The 15,399-nt window shown below is 46.1% G+C and overlaps 1 protein-coding gene across 1 annotated transcript in view; it reads left to right on the plus strand.

The window, feature by feature from the left end:
- The window catches only part of nagk (N-acetylglucosamine kinase), a 30,181-nt gene that overhangs the window by 14,281 nt on the left and 501 nt on the right, over positions 1 to 15,399 (plus strand). The window contains exons 5-7 of the mRNA XM_078224519.1: positions 839 to 926; positions 3,362 to 3,459; positions 8,531 to 8,609. Of these exons, the coding sequence (XP_078080645.1) occupies positions 839 to 926; positions 3,362 to 3,459; positions 8,531 to 8,609 (265 nt within the window). The remainder of the gene's footprint in view (positions 1 to 838; positions 927 to 3,361; positions 3,460 to 8,530; positions 8,610 to 15,399) is intronic.

Consider the following 15,399-nt stretch of genomic DNA (forward strand, 5'->3'; position numbering starts at 1 on the left):
GTGCAAACTCCACACAGACAGTGACCCAAGCCGGGAATCGAACCCAGGTCCCGGGAACTGTGAAGCAGCAGTGCTAACCACTGTGCTACCGTGCCTCCGTGTTTGATGACCCCTTAACTTGCTGCTGAAAGGAAGTAAAGTGATGGGATGGTAATTGGCCGGATTGGATTTGTCCTGCCTTTTGTGGACAGGACGCACCTGGGCATCAAAACAGGATTGATAACGTAGTGGTAATTATGGACGAGTGATTCCAGAGGCGTGGAATAATGCCGCAGAGATATTAGTTCAGATCTCACCACAGCAGCTGGGAAATATAAATTCAACTAAAATAAATGTGGAGGAAAATCCAAGTCTCAGTAATGTTGACCGTGAAAAGCTACCAGATTGGAGCAAAGGCTCGACTTGTTCACTTGTGTTCTTTTGGGAAGAAATTCTTTACCTGGTCTGGTCGTGGTAAATTGCCCCTTAGTGTTAGGGGGGATTAGCAGGGTAAATGCATGGGGTTACTGGGATAGGGCCTGGGTGGGATTGATGTTGGTGCAGGCTCGATGGGCCGAATGGCCTCCTTCGGCACTGTAGTGATTCTATGGTACATTTGACTTCAGATCCATAGCAATGCGGTTGACTTCTTAACTGAAATGGCCTGGAAAGCCATTCATTGGGATCAAGCTGCTACCAAAAGACAGTAAAGGAGAGGGAATTCCTGGAATTTGAGGGGGGAAAGCTAGGGAGTCAGTGTAACTGGATTGCTCTTCCAGCGACTGCTGTAAATTCCGCCTGTTCTGTGATTCTATGAACTGACTCTCGGACATTTTCACTCCCTCTCTATGCTACACAGGTATCTCAGCGAATGGGCATTCTCACTCACCTGTATCGTACCTTTGAGAAATCCAAAATAGCTGGATTTTGTCGAGCGTTAGCGGAAGGTAAGCCTAACTTTTCTACCTTTTTTTTTGGGGTGTGATAGTTTTGCGCAGGCTCATAGGTTTCGGCCGTCCTTGGCCTGTTGCAATGTTCCAGTGATGCCCAACGCAAACTGGAGGAACAACACCTCATCTTCCGATTGGGCACTTTACAGCCTACTGGACCGAACATTGTGCTCAATAAATTCGGAGTATGGAAACGTTGAAACAGGAAGCAGGAGGAGGCCATTTGGCCCATCGAGCCTGCACCAACAAAAAATCCACCCAGGTCCTATCCCCATAACCCCACATATGTCCTTTAGGGAAGGAAATCTGCCGTCCTTACCTGGTCTGGCCTACATGTGACTCCAGAGCCACAGCAATGTGGTTGACCTTCAACTGCCTTTGGGCAATTGGGGATGGCAATAAATGCTGGCCCAGCCATGTCCCACGAATGAATAAAAAACATATTTACCCTGCTGATCCCCAGAGACGGTATCTCCGGCCGTGCAGCCTTCCCTCAGTGCTGCACCAGAGGGTCAGCCGAGAGTTTTGTGCTCAGTTCTCTAGGGTTGAATATGAACTCTCAGCCCCTTGACCGAGTCGCGGCAAACACGGCAATTTATGCTAAATTACTGCAGATGCTGGAATCTGAAACCAAAACAGAGAATGCTGGAAAATCTCAGCAGGTCTGACAGTATCTGTGGAGAGAGAATAGAGCCAACGTCTCGAGTCTAGATGACCGTTTGTCAGAGCTGAAGACATTAGAAAATAGGGTGAGATTTATACTATTGGGGGAAGGGGTGGGGGGGAGGAATTGACAAATATATCATACGCAAAAAGACAAAGGGGCGATTTAGCATGGCTAATCCACCTAACCCACACATCTTTGGACTGTGGGAGGAAACCGGAGCACCCGGAGGAAGCCCACGCAGACACGGGGAGAATGTGCAAACTCCACACACGGAGTCACCCAAGCTGGGAATCGAACCCGGGTCTTTGGCGCTGTGAGGCAGCAGTGCTAACCACTGTGCCACGTGCTGGCCTTGTCAGCTGAAACATGATATAAATACATTTCGTAAAGGCACAGTATTGACATATATATTTTTTTCTTTTCTTCCACTTTTTAAAATCTTGCTTTCATCGCCCCACCCCCCTCAACTAGGGACATCTGTGACGTGTCTCAGGCTGTCCTTCGGAAATCTGCTGACCTTAGCCCAGCTATTTGCGCATTCTGATCCTTTAATGTGCCGCTATTAGCACCCTTCTTAGCCATGATTGCGACCATTTGCATTCTCTCTGTCTTTTTTCTGTGACATATTTGTCAATCTCCCCCCGCCCCCCCCCCCCACTCTAACAATATAAATCTCACCCTATTTTCTAATGTCCTCAGCTGTGACAAAGAGTCATCCAGACTCGAGACGTTGGCTCTATTCTCTCTCCATAGATACTGTCAGACCTGCTGAGATTTTCCAGCATTTTCTGATTTTGTGTCAGATTCCAGCATCTGCAGCAATTTAGCATAAATTGCCGTGTTTGCCGCGACTCGATCAACGGGCTGAGAGTTCATATTCAACCCGAGAGAACTGAGCACAAATCTCTGGGCTGACCCTCTGGTGCAGCACTGAGGGAAGGCTGCACGGCTGGATATACCGTCTCTGGGGTGAGACATGAAAAGAAGGCGTCGTGTTGCCCCTTGCAGGAGACATAAGACCCCCATGGCAGTATTTCGAAAACCAGAAATCTGCTGCCCTCTCTGCAGGCCAACATCACTGAGGTACATTGCCTGCTCATTCATCCCAGTACGGCTTGTGGGAGCTTGCTACACACGTAGGGGAGGCGATAGCCTAGTGGTATTATCGCTAGACTATTAATCCAGAAACTCAGCTAATGTTCTGGGGACACAGGTTCGAATCCCGCCACGGCAGATGGTGGGATTTGAATTCAATAAAAAAAAAATCTGGAATTAAGATTACCAGAATGATGGGGAGTGGGATAGCTTGATCTTGGTTTCGGACCAAACTCGGCACAACATCGAGGGCCGAAGGGCCTGTACTGTACTGTTCTAAGAATCTACCATGAAACCATTGTCGATTGTCAGAAAAAACGACCTGGTTCACTAATGTTCTTTAGGGAAGGAAATCTGCCGTCCTTACCCGGTCTGGCCTACATGTGACTCCAGAGCCACAGCAATGTGGTTGAATCTTAACTGCCCTCCAAGGGCAACTAGGGATGGGCAATAAACGCTGGCCAGCCAGTGACGCCCATGTCCCACAAGTGAATTTTTAAAAAGTGCAAATCTGCACGATTTCCTACATTGCGATGGTGACTGCGTCATGTACAGTGTCATTGTAACAGAAAGTTGTTCCATTTGCCTTATTGAGTTCAATCTCACTTCTTGTGATGGAGGATTGACACTTAAACACATTAAAAAAATATCTTTGAACGCTTATTTGCAGTGGCAGTTGCTGGAGACCATTTATCTCGTCACATCTTCACGAGAGCAGGACAGGAGCTAGCCTGGCATGTGGCCGCTGTGCTGCCACAGGCGGACAAGGTAACAACATGAAACGCTGTCTGGAGAAGGTTGGTTCAGAAGTCGAGCTTTCGAGCTCTTAACGGCTTCAGTCTCGATTCTTCCTGCTTCAGGACAAGCTTCTTCACCCAGGGAATGTTGTCACAAGCAGTGATTGAGGGGAATAATGTAGATGCAGTTGAAGGGAGGCACGGTGGGCACAGTGGTTAGCACTGCTGCCTCACAGCGCCAGGGACCTGAGTTCGATTCCCGGCTTGGGTCACTGTCGGTGCGGAGTTTGCACGTTCTCCCCGTGTCTGCGTGGGTTTCCTCCGGGTGCTCCGGTTTCCTCCCACAGTCCAAAGTCGTGCTAGTTAGGTGCATTGACCATGCTAAATTCTCCCTCAGTGTACCCGAACAGGCGCCGGAGTGTGGCAACTAAAGTAAAGTTTGTTTATTAGTGTCACAAGTCGGCTTACATTAACACTGCAATGAAGTTACTGTGAAATTCCCCTAGTCGCCACACTCCGGCACTGTTCAGGTCAATGTACCTAACCAGCACATCTTTCAGACTTGGGGATTTGCACAGTAACTTCATTGCAGTGTTAATGTAAGCCTACTTGTGAGACTAATAAATAAACTTTAAACTTAAACTGAATCTTGGTTCTGCTGCAGCACGGCATTACATGGGGCCGTTCTCATCTCAAAGGTTGCTTTACGCATCGAGTATAAAAGCTGGCAAATTATGTTAACGTTATTTAAACGTTGGTTAGGCCACATTTGGAACGCTGTCCAATTCCGGTCACCACTCTACCAGAAGAACATGGAGGCTTTGGAGGGAGAACAGAAAAGGTTTACCAGGATGTTATGGAGGGTATTAGCTATGAGGAGCGATTGAATAAACTGGGATTGTTCTCCCTGGAAAGACGGAGGCTGAGGGGCGACCTGATAGAAGTTTATAAAATTATGAGAGGTATAGATGGGGTGAACAGTTGGAAGCTTTTTCCCAGGGCAGAAATGACAATTACAAGGGGGGCACAAGTTCAAGATGAGAGGGGAAAGGTTCAGTAGAGATGTGCGGGGGAAGGTTTTTACACAGAGGGTGCCTGGAATGCACTGCCAAGTGAGGTGGCTGAGGTAGACACGTTAGCGACATTTAAGACTTATCTGGATAGACACATGAACGGACAGGGAATAGTGGGATACAGGCGGTTGGTCTAGATAGGACGATGTGATCAGCGCAGGCTTGGAGGGCTGAAGGGCCTGTTCCTGGGCTGTACTGTTCTTTGTTCTTGCTCTTTGTACCCACAAGAAGAAACATGAAGGCAGTCAATAGGGTGGGTGGAAAGAACATCATCTCGTGGTGGAAATCCAGAGTAAAGGGGGATCTACAGCGAAATCATCTAGTTCTAGCTCTGTCAACTGAAATTCTGACGACTCGGATAAATAGATTTTATTGAGTAAGGGAATCGCAGGACCATGACTTAATCAGATTTCTTTTTATTCGTTTGTGGGATGTGGGCGCCAGTGGCTGGCCAATATATATTGTCCATCCCTAGTTCCCCTTGAGAAGGTGGTGGTGAGCTGCCTTCTTGAATCGTGCTGTGGGTTGACCCACAAGGGAATTCCAGGATTTTGACCCAGCGACTGCGAAGGAACGGCGATATATTTCCAAGTCAGGATGGTGAGTGGCTTGGAGGGATGGTGGTGTTCCCATGTATCTACTGCCCTTGTGCTTCTAGATGGAAGTGGTCATGACGGAGCAGGTCTGAGGGGCTGAATGGCCATAACTTCTTATGTAGCAGTGACTCGCCCTCAGATATCTGGACTCTGTTGTAATTGTGGGAGAGAAGGAAAAGCATTATGGGGCTAATCGCAACAACAACTGGCGTTTTGTTTAGCACCTTCAACATAGTAAAATGTCCCATGGCACGGAGCATTATCTAGAAAAATCTACCCCGTGAGATATCGGACAGATGGAAAAGGAATCTTTAAAAGGAGAGGAGAGTTGGAGAGCTTGGGGCCTCGGCAGCTGAAGGCACGGAAACCGTTGACTCAAAAGGCCAGAATTAGTGGGGCGGGGGGTGGGAGGCAGAGATATCTGATGGCTGTGGGGATGAGGAAAACTAGAAAAGATCGATGGAGTCAGCGAGCACAAGGGGTGGGAAGCAAGAGTTTTGAATGAGCACGAGGTTTACAAACTGTGCAGGGTGGGAGCATTGGGAAAGTGTAGGACTAATAACATAATGAGATGAGCTGAGGCAGGGGAGCAGACAGGGGGGATGTTGCAGAGGTGGGTGTAAGCAGTATGAGTGATGGAGTTAATAGGTCAGAATCTCTCAATAGTTATGGTGCAGAAGGAGGCCATTTGGCCCATCGTGTCTGCACCAGCTCCCCGAATAAACATCATGACTTAGTGTCATTCCCCAGTCTTTTCCCCGTGCCCCTGCGCCTTGTCTCTATTCAAATAATCGTCTAATGCCCTCTTGAATACCCTGATTGAACCTGCCTCCCCCACACTTCCAGCCAGTGCACTCCAGACCCCAACCATTCGCTGTGTGGAAAAGCTTTTTTCTCTCATCACAATTGCTTCTTTTGCAAATCACTTCAACTCTGTGCCCTCTCATTCCTGATCCTTTTACGAGTAGGAAAAGTTTCTACCTATCTACTCTGTGCAGCTCCCTCATGATTTTGAACATCTCTATCAAATAAGAACATAAGAACTAGGAGCAGGAGTAGGCCATCTGGCCCCTCGAGCCTGCTCCGCCATTCAATAAGATCATGGCTGATCTTTTCGTGGACTCAGCTCCGCTTACCCGCCCGCTCACCATAACCCTTCATTCCTTTACTGTTCAAAAATTTATCTATCCTTGCCTTAAAAACATTCAATGAGGTAGCCTCAACTGCTTCACTGGGCAGGGAATTCCACAGATTCACAACCCTTTGGGTGAAGAAGTTCTTCCTCAACTCAGTCCTAAATCTGCTGCTCCTTATTTTGAGGCCATGCTCCCTAGTTCTAGTTTCACCTGCCAGTGGAAACAACTTCCCTGCTTCTTTCTTATCTATTCCCCTCATAATCTTATATGTTTCTATAAGATCTCCCGTCATTCTTCTGAATTCCAATGAGTATAGTCCCAGTCTACTCAGTCTCTTCTCATAAGCCAACCCTCTCAACTCCGGAATCAACCTAGTGAATCTCCTCTGCACCCCCTCCAGTGCCAGTATATCCTTTCTCAAGTAAGAAGACCAAAACTGTACACAGTACTCCAGGTGTGGCCTCACCAGCACCTTACACAGCTGCAACATAACCTCGCTGCTTTTAAACTCCATCCCCCAGCAATAAAGGACAAAATTCCATTTGCCTTAATTACCTGCTGCACCTGCAAACCAACTCCTTGAGATTCCTGCACAAGGACACCCAGGTCCCTCTGCACAGCAGCATGCTGCAATTTTTTACCATTTAAATAATAGTCTATTTTGCTGTTATTCCTTCCAAAATGGATGACCTCACATTTACCAACATTGTACTCCATCTGCCAGACCCTCGCCCACTCACTTAGACTATATCCCTTTGCAGACTTTCAGCTGCTTCTGCACGCTTTGCTCTGCCACTCATCTTAGTGTCATCTGCGAATTTTAACACGCCACACTTGGTCCCCAATTCCAAATCATCTATGTAAATCATAAACAATTGCGGTCCCAACACTGATCTCTGAGGCACATCACTAGACACTGATCGCCAACCAAAAAAACATCAATTTACCCCCCACTCTCCACTTTCTGTTAGTTAACCAATTCTCTATCCATGCTAATTCATTACCCGTAACACCGTGCACCTTTATCTTATGTAGCAGTCTTTGGTGCGGCACCTTGTCAAATCTCCCCTCCGCCGCCTTCACTCCAAGGAGAACAGTTCCAACGTCTCCAATCTACCCTCATAACTGAAGTTTCTCATCTCCGGAACAATTCTTGTAAACCTCTTCTGCACTCTCTCCAATATGTTCACATCTTTCCTATAGTCTGACAGCCAGAACTGTACACAATATTCCAGCTGAGGTCTAACTGGTGTCTTGTATTTTTTGTATTAATTCGACATGGGTGTCACTGGCTGGCCAGCATTTATTGCCCATTCCTAGTTGCCCTTGAGAAAGTGGTGGTGAGCTGCCTTCTTGAAACACTGCAGTTAGTCAATGATACAACTGAGTGGCTACTGGGACATTTCAGAGGGCAGTTGAGAGTCAACCCCATTGCTGTGGCCCTGGAGTCACATGTAGGCCAGACCGGGAAGGACAGCAGATTTCCTTCCCTAAAGGGCATTAGTGTTTTTCTGACAATCGACAATGGTTTTATGGTCATCAGTAGATTCTTAATTCCAGATATTTTTATTGAATTGTGTTAGGGGCTGTTACGACAGTTTTTAAATACAACAAGGAAACCATCATTCCCCTCAAGTAGCCAAAGTAACAGAGTGGTTTCAAGATGATTTATTAACCTATAGCTACAAGACCCCAAAGGAAGCCATTCAAGAGTGAAAAATTCAGAAATGCAAAGGCAATTAAAGTCTCGGCTTCGATTACAAGTAATTGGCATATACCAATAAAGGGGTTATCTCTATCCAATCATAGTTAAGGTTGCATCATGCATATGGGTATAATGTCCAATTAAAACTTGTGCATGTTATATTGTCAAGAAATGATAACTATATCTCTGACCAAATGGTATCTCAATCTCCCTTTCCATTGTTCCTTGTTTTAATGGGCAGATATGAACTGCAGCTGGACATCATTCAGTTAGATAGTCCTTGACCCTTATCGGACCTTCCTTTAGTCAAAACCTGCCATTTGCACATCGCTTTCCCTGTGTGACTGAGGTTCAGCTTGCAGCTTGTGTGATTTTTGAACTTGTGTGACTTTTAATCCTTCCAAATTCCACCATCTGCCGTGGCGGGATTTGAACCCAGGTCCCCAGAACATTAGCTGAGTTTCTGGATTAATAGCCTAGCGATAATACCACTAGGCCATCACCTCCCTCCTCCGTGGTGGATGTTAGTTGGAGCTGACTCTGTTTCCCGTGCAAGATTTGGGTGCAGGTTTAACTGCGCTTTCCGTTCCAGAAGCTGCATGAGGGGGAGCTGGGTCTGACTATCGTCTGCGTGGGATCCGTGTGGAACAGCTGGAACCTGTTGAGGGACGGTAAGTTGCAATGTGGGTCCGCAGGAGAGGACCTGGAGTGATTTATATGTAGCTTAAGAGCGCAGTTACTGAGACTGACAGGAATCCCCAGTGCAGTCCACATAGTCTGCCTCATCAGCTGATATCATAGATTAACAATCCCACCCAGGCCAACCCCCCCCCCCCCCCCCCCCCCCCGCCCATCTTTATCCTGCTAATCCCCCTGACACTAAGGGGTAATTTACCATGGAGGAAACTGGAGCACCCAGAGGAAACCCAATCAGACACAGGGAGAAAGACGTGCAAACTCCACACAGACAGTGACCCAAGTGGGAATCGAACCCTGGTCCCTGGCGCTGTGAGGCAGCAGTGCTAACCACCGTGTCACCTTTTGATCATAGAAAAATCTTGTCGCTCAGAAGAATGCCATTCTGCCTGTGCTGGCTCTGGGCCCTGTCTGTGAAAGAGCTACTAGATTTGAAACATAGATGTAGAGAACAGAAGGAAGCCATCCAGCCCATTAGCTCTGTGCTGGATTAGTTCCACTCTCCTGATCTTACCCCAAAGCGCTGCGAATTTTCTCTTGTCAAGTTTTTATCCAATTCCATTTTGAAAGTTGAATCTGCGTCTGCCATCCTTTTTGGGGAGCACATTCCAATTCATCGCTCCTTAAAGAAAAAAAATCTTAAAAGGTTAGCACGCCTTTAGTGGTAGATTTTGTTGGAGCAAACTCGATGGGCCGAAGGGCCTTCACTGCACTGTATGACTCTGACTGTCTTTTGCCAATTACCTTAAATCTGTGGCCTCACAGGTGCCACTGGGAACAGTTTCTCCTTGTTTCCAGCACCAAAACCCCTCATTTTATTTTGATGTTTCTGTTATTTCGAACACCTCCTGGACAAAGTTATTTTTTTTTAAAAAGCTAACAGCATTTGCAGTTTATAAATAGAGATATAAGTACAGCACGATAGGGTGGCACAGTGGTTAGCGCTGCTGTCTCACAGCGTCAGGGACCCGGGTTCGATTCCCGGCTTGGGTCACTGTCTGTGTGGAGTCTGTACATTCTCCCCGTGTCTGCGTGGGTTTCCTCCGGGTGCTCCGGTTTCCTCCCACAGTCTGAAAGACGTGCTGGTTAGGGTGCATTGGCCGTGCTAAATTCTCCCTCAGGAGAACCCGAACTGGCGACGAGGGGATTTTCACAGTAAGTTCATTGCAATGTTAATGTAAGCCTACTTGTGACACTAATAAACTTTAAAAATCTCGCCTTGAGCTTTCCTGCTGGAAAGTGACCAATTCCACTCCCCTCAGTCACCACACAATTGAAATTCCTCATCCCTGGTACTATGTTAATAAATCTCTCCCTCTCCAAAGCAAATGGTATTGTTTTTGGGAGTTTCTCAGACGTGATATTAAACCCAGGACCTATCAGATGGACCTACAAAGGAAAGATAGCACCCATGCAGTGTCATGGCCAACTAATGTCACCAGATCGTCATTGCATCTCTATTTGTGGAATGCCCCATTGATGGGGGTACAGCAAAGGTTCACTAAATTGGTCATAGTTATAGAGCTTTGCAGTATGGAAACAGGCCCTTTGGCCCAACTTGTCCGTGCTGCCCTTTTTTAAACCACTAAGCTAGTCCCAATTGCCTGCATTTGGCCCATATCCCTCTAGACCCATCTTATCCGTATAACCGTCGAAACGCTTTTAAAAAGACAAAATTGTACCCGCCTTTACTACTGCCTCTGGCAGCTCATTCCAGACACTCACCACCCTCCGTGTGAAAAAAATGCTCCTCTGGACCCTTTTGTGTATCTCCCCTCTCACCTTAAGTCTATGCCCTCTAACTGATCTATGCCCCTCCTTATTTTATAGACCTCTGTCGCAGGTAAAGATACCTCTGAGTCTATTCGTAGGTCAAAATACTTTGGTTTATTTGCACAATTGTGGGAGACCGTCCGATGCCTAACATGGCCTCCGAAGTCTCTGCAAATACAGGCTAAACACATACATTTATACCCCACCTTGCACGTACGCAGGCTCTCACAGGTTCCCAGGCTCACACAGGTTCCCAGGCTCACACAGGTTCCCAGGCGATTGCACATCCTCCTGTGTGAACCTTGCTGCCTGGGCGTTTTCTTCACGGTTATCCCAAGGCCGTGAGTGTTGCTCTTCTCTGTGAGCACAGGTGGGGTATCTCACCAACATACAAAGTTACAGTCTTTGCACAAACAAGTTAATTGGCATACAACAATTTATATACGTTCGTAGGTACTTGTATAATGTATATCGGTACAGGTAATATATATGAAGGTACCATTATACGTCACAAAAAGCCTAGATATAGGCACCCATTGTTACACAGCAATACATAATTAAAGAATACAAAATGGCGGATTAGCCACATTCTTGAACAGAAAAACAAAGGACAGCTGTGTTCTTATCTGTTCTGGAAACATCAGCATGAAAACACCCTAACGTAAACATGAGTTCTACAATATTTCTCACACAAGCTCTAAATATCACAGAGGTCACTGTGACACTTCGAGTATTGAAGTTCATTAACCCATTCCCGACTTCACTCCCCCCTGTTGGTCAGGTGCCAGGTGGTCCACACGTGGCCCCATGACCAATTCAGAACCACATGTTATCGGCGAATGGGCCTAGCTCGAGCTCCTTTGTCGGGGGGCCTGCCCCCTCCGCCTGTACACTTGCACCCGGCATAATCCGCGCTGTTACTGTTTTGCAACAGGCGTTCAATAATGCCATACAAACACAGCAAGTAATTACAATTAATACAATCAATCCATGCACCAGGTACGCACCCCACGACCCGAACCATTGCCCCAGCTATCCAAGAAGGTTATAATTGTGATATTGGTTCCCCTCATCCTGTATTGTTTTTGCCACGTGTTTAATATGATCTGCTAAGCGAGTTATATTCTCCGAAGCATCGGGAATATACGTACAGCATTCCGAGCCAACTATGGCACATGTTCCTCCGTGGGAGGCTAGCACATAATTGAGTGCTAATCGGTTCAGTAACGCCACAGTCCGAATAGCTACGACCTCTGCTGACATTTCAGAGACGGCCGTGCTCACCTCCTCGAACCCGTCCTTAGTCTCATTCGCAATTCTCTCTCGGGTCGAGGCCATCCATATAAGTTCCTGTGCTGCCTTTGCCGTCCCATAAAGTGGGTAGGCTATCATGAAGAACCATTCTGTCTCACTAATGGCTCGCTTAGCCCTAAGCAGGTGTATCTCGGGGTGGTCCCATAAGTCAGTGTAATGGTGAATATAAGGCACCACATATGCCAAATAACACGATCCTGCCCAATTCCAGGGAAGCCACAGATAGGCATTGTTTCCACAGACAAAATAGGCACCATTATATGCAGTCATCTCGCTGACGTAAGCGGAGGAGAGGCTAACCGGGACGGTGGCTTTGGGGCACTGGATTGTGACCTATATCATGGCCTCAGCGTCATCAGTGATATCAATCAGCTGTATACAGTAGCTACGGCCAACAGGTATGGTTCCATTTCTTATCAGGCAGATAACTCCCCTTTGTTCATTTTTCACAATGAAGTCGGGTGGGGATCCTGATCTGTTGTAGCTGGGCTGGTAATTCTTCTTAAAGGACGATAAAGTGCACCCTCCGCCCCCTAGCTTTAACACAACGTCACTGTTGCTAATATTAAACGTACCCTGCATAGCGGTACCCAATGGGGTTTTGAGTGTCAGTTGCCTTGACCCTTTCTGGGTTCCATTCTGATTTAAAACCCATTCAATTACATCCGGAGCTGATAAAGGGATAGGGAATAAAGGAATCCCTCCCTTTCCTCCATGCATGGGAATGTGTGAACAGACCCAGCACTTGCTCAGATTCGATTGTGATGCATGCAGATAAGACATATACACAAAGGTGTTCATACAATAGACAGAGTCATCATTACAGAGATGTTCACTGTGTCCCATCCCTAAATTCTCATAACTCCATCTATATTTGCCCGCTATAGCTAACGGGGCCAGGGTTGTGAGAAGCAGCATGAAAAGCATTTTATCACTTACTAATAACCCGCGTGACCGTTGTACAATGGTCCAAAGGCTATACTGCCCACGCGCGACACCGCGAACCCGTTCAGCTTGCTTGGAGGTCAGTCATTGTCTGTATATTCCTGCAATGGGAGTATATCACATAATTTCCCAATTAGTTTCAGCATCTTCTTTCAACTGAGTTCAATGACCTTTCCCCCTTGTGTCTATACAGGCGCAGGTATCTTCACTAATTATAACTTCATACGGCCCATCCCATTTTAGTACAATCCCTGATTTGTCAGGTAGTGTTAACAAAAGGACGTCCCGCTGTTGGGATGTCAGGGAGCCTTTCAAGCTCTCTCTCTGCGTCTCTTATCTACAAATCGTCTTTTACCAATTTTCGCATCCCTTTTAGTCGGGTGTTTAGTTCCAAAACATATCTCCTGATTTTATCTTTCTGCGGACCTACATCGGTCCCACCTGTTATGATGCTTTCTAGTAATTGCATCGCCCGTCCTGTCATTAGCTCATAAGGGGTTAATGGTGCAACCCTTAATCTCATTAGCATGGTGGGCAATACCTTTGGCCACAAAAGCCAGTGCATTATACATTTAACTACATACCCCCCCCTTTCATAGAAAGCTTAGTGTAAATCAAATAACACTTTGCATATCCATTCATTTGGATATAATCTTATCAAAAGCCATCGCTTTCCTTATTTGAATCACATACCACACAGCTCCGATCTTTGTATGATGTATTCTTACATTATATCTAATTTGATCATTTGTTTGAGCAGAAATGATCCCTCTAGAGACAGATTGTCTCATAAGGCAAACAACAATGCTACGTGGTCACAGAGCCAGGCACGAGAGCTCTTTAAAAACACAGATAACCGAATGAACTATCTGTTTTGTTCAGTCGAATGCTGCAAGATTTTTGAGCCTGGTTGTAAGGCCAGTCACCCACTCTTTCTCTCTCTCTCTCTTTCTCAAGTAATCCGGTTTCACTTCCTGTCATGTTAATGTTAATTGTGCAAGTTATTGCAAATTATGGCAAAGAATGGTTAAATGTCTGGAATAAATAGCCTTTTCTCCCAAAAATTATGTTTTATCAAGACACAATATATATCAATATATAAAATTGGTTAAGGCTCTCCAGGATTCGATTCTCTCGGGTATATCCAAACCCTCTTAATTTAAGTCGTTTTTATCTTTAAACTGCTCCAGAGCAGAATCCCTGCATTTTAGAACAATAACAAGCACAATACATACAACAATAACAATTGTTACTTGATTAGGAATGTTTTGGTTTGATTCCTAGCTGGCTAGGTTTTAAGCTTTGCAGTGTTTTTACATCTGGAAAACCTTGAACAATAGATGGCACATACAATTCCAATGGCAGTATATAATTTTACACAACTATCATCAATGTGAGATGATTTAAATGATGTAATTTGTTGCATATGATCAGAACATCACACAAGTCTTGAATTCCATATTATTATCATTTTATTGAAAAATAACTAACTGGTAACACAAATTCCAACAATTCGTGGTGTTTAAAAATACTCAAGGACAACATCTTTATTTGTATTAACAACTGAGGTTAATCTCCTGCTGTAACTTCATTAACCCATTCCCGACTTCACCTCTATAAGATCGCCCCTCAACCTCCTGCGCTCCAGGGGAAAAAGTCCCAGTCTATCCAGCCTTGCCTTATAACTCAATAGTCCCTGGAATGAAGGGGTTATCCCAATATGAGGGGTTGAGTGAATTGTGTTTATATGCTCTGGAGTTCAGAAGAAATAGAGGTGATCTCATTGAAACCTACTAAATCCTGAAGGAGTTTAATTGGGCGGAGATTGTTTCCGCTGGTCGGGGAATCTAAAACACACAGGCACGGTCTCGGGGTGAGGGGCTGATCATTTAGGATTGAGATGTGGAGAAATTACTTCATTCAAAGGGTTGTGGAATTCCCTACCCCCGAGGGTTGTGGATGCTCCATCGTTGAACATGTTTAAGGCTGGGATAGATTCCAGGTGTCTCAGGGAATTGTGAGGAGCAAGTGGAAAGATGGAGTTGGAGCCCAAGATCAACCATCATCCTATTGGATGTTGGAGCAGCCTCGATGGGTTGTGTGGTCTGCTCCTCCCATTTTTTAATGTTCTTATGGAATCTTGCTCTGCACAAATTGGTAAAATGTAAACCTAATTTACAGAAACAAGAGGAGGAGGAGGCCATTCTGCCCATCAAACCTGCTCTGCCATTCATTGATCTTGGCTGATCATTCAACTCAATAGCCTGACCCTGCCTCCCCCCGCCCCCCCCTCCATATCCTTCGATCCCCTTCGCCCCAAGTGCTATATTTAACTCTGCCTTGAAAACATGATGTGGAGATGCTGGCGTTGGACTGGGGTGAACACAGTAAGAAGTCTCACAACACCAGGTTAAAGTCCAACAGGTTTATTTAGCAGCATGAGCTTTCGGAGCACTGCCCCTCCTCCTTCATCCTGATGAAGTGGCAGCGCTCTGAAAGCTCGTGACTCCAAACGAACCTGTTGGACTTTAACCTGGTGTTGTGAGACTTCTTACTTCTTGGGAACATACAATTTTTTGACTTCAACTATTTTGTGTGGTAGCGAATGCCACAGGCGCACCACTCTCTGGGTGAAGAAATTTCCCCTCATCTCTGCCCTAAAGGTCTACCCTGTATCCTCAGACTGTGACCCCCCCCCCCCCCCCCCCCCGATCCTGGACACTCCTGCCATCG

The sequence above is a fragment of the Mustelus asterias genome, chromosome 1, assembly GCF_964213995.1.
Source record: "Mustelus asterias chromosome 1, sMusAst1.hap1.1, whole genome shotgun sequence".
In the NCBI taxonomy this organism is placed as follows: domain Eukaryota; kingdom Metazoa; phylum Chordata; class Chondrichthyes; order Carcharhiniformes; family Triakidae; genus Mustelus; species Mustelus asterias.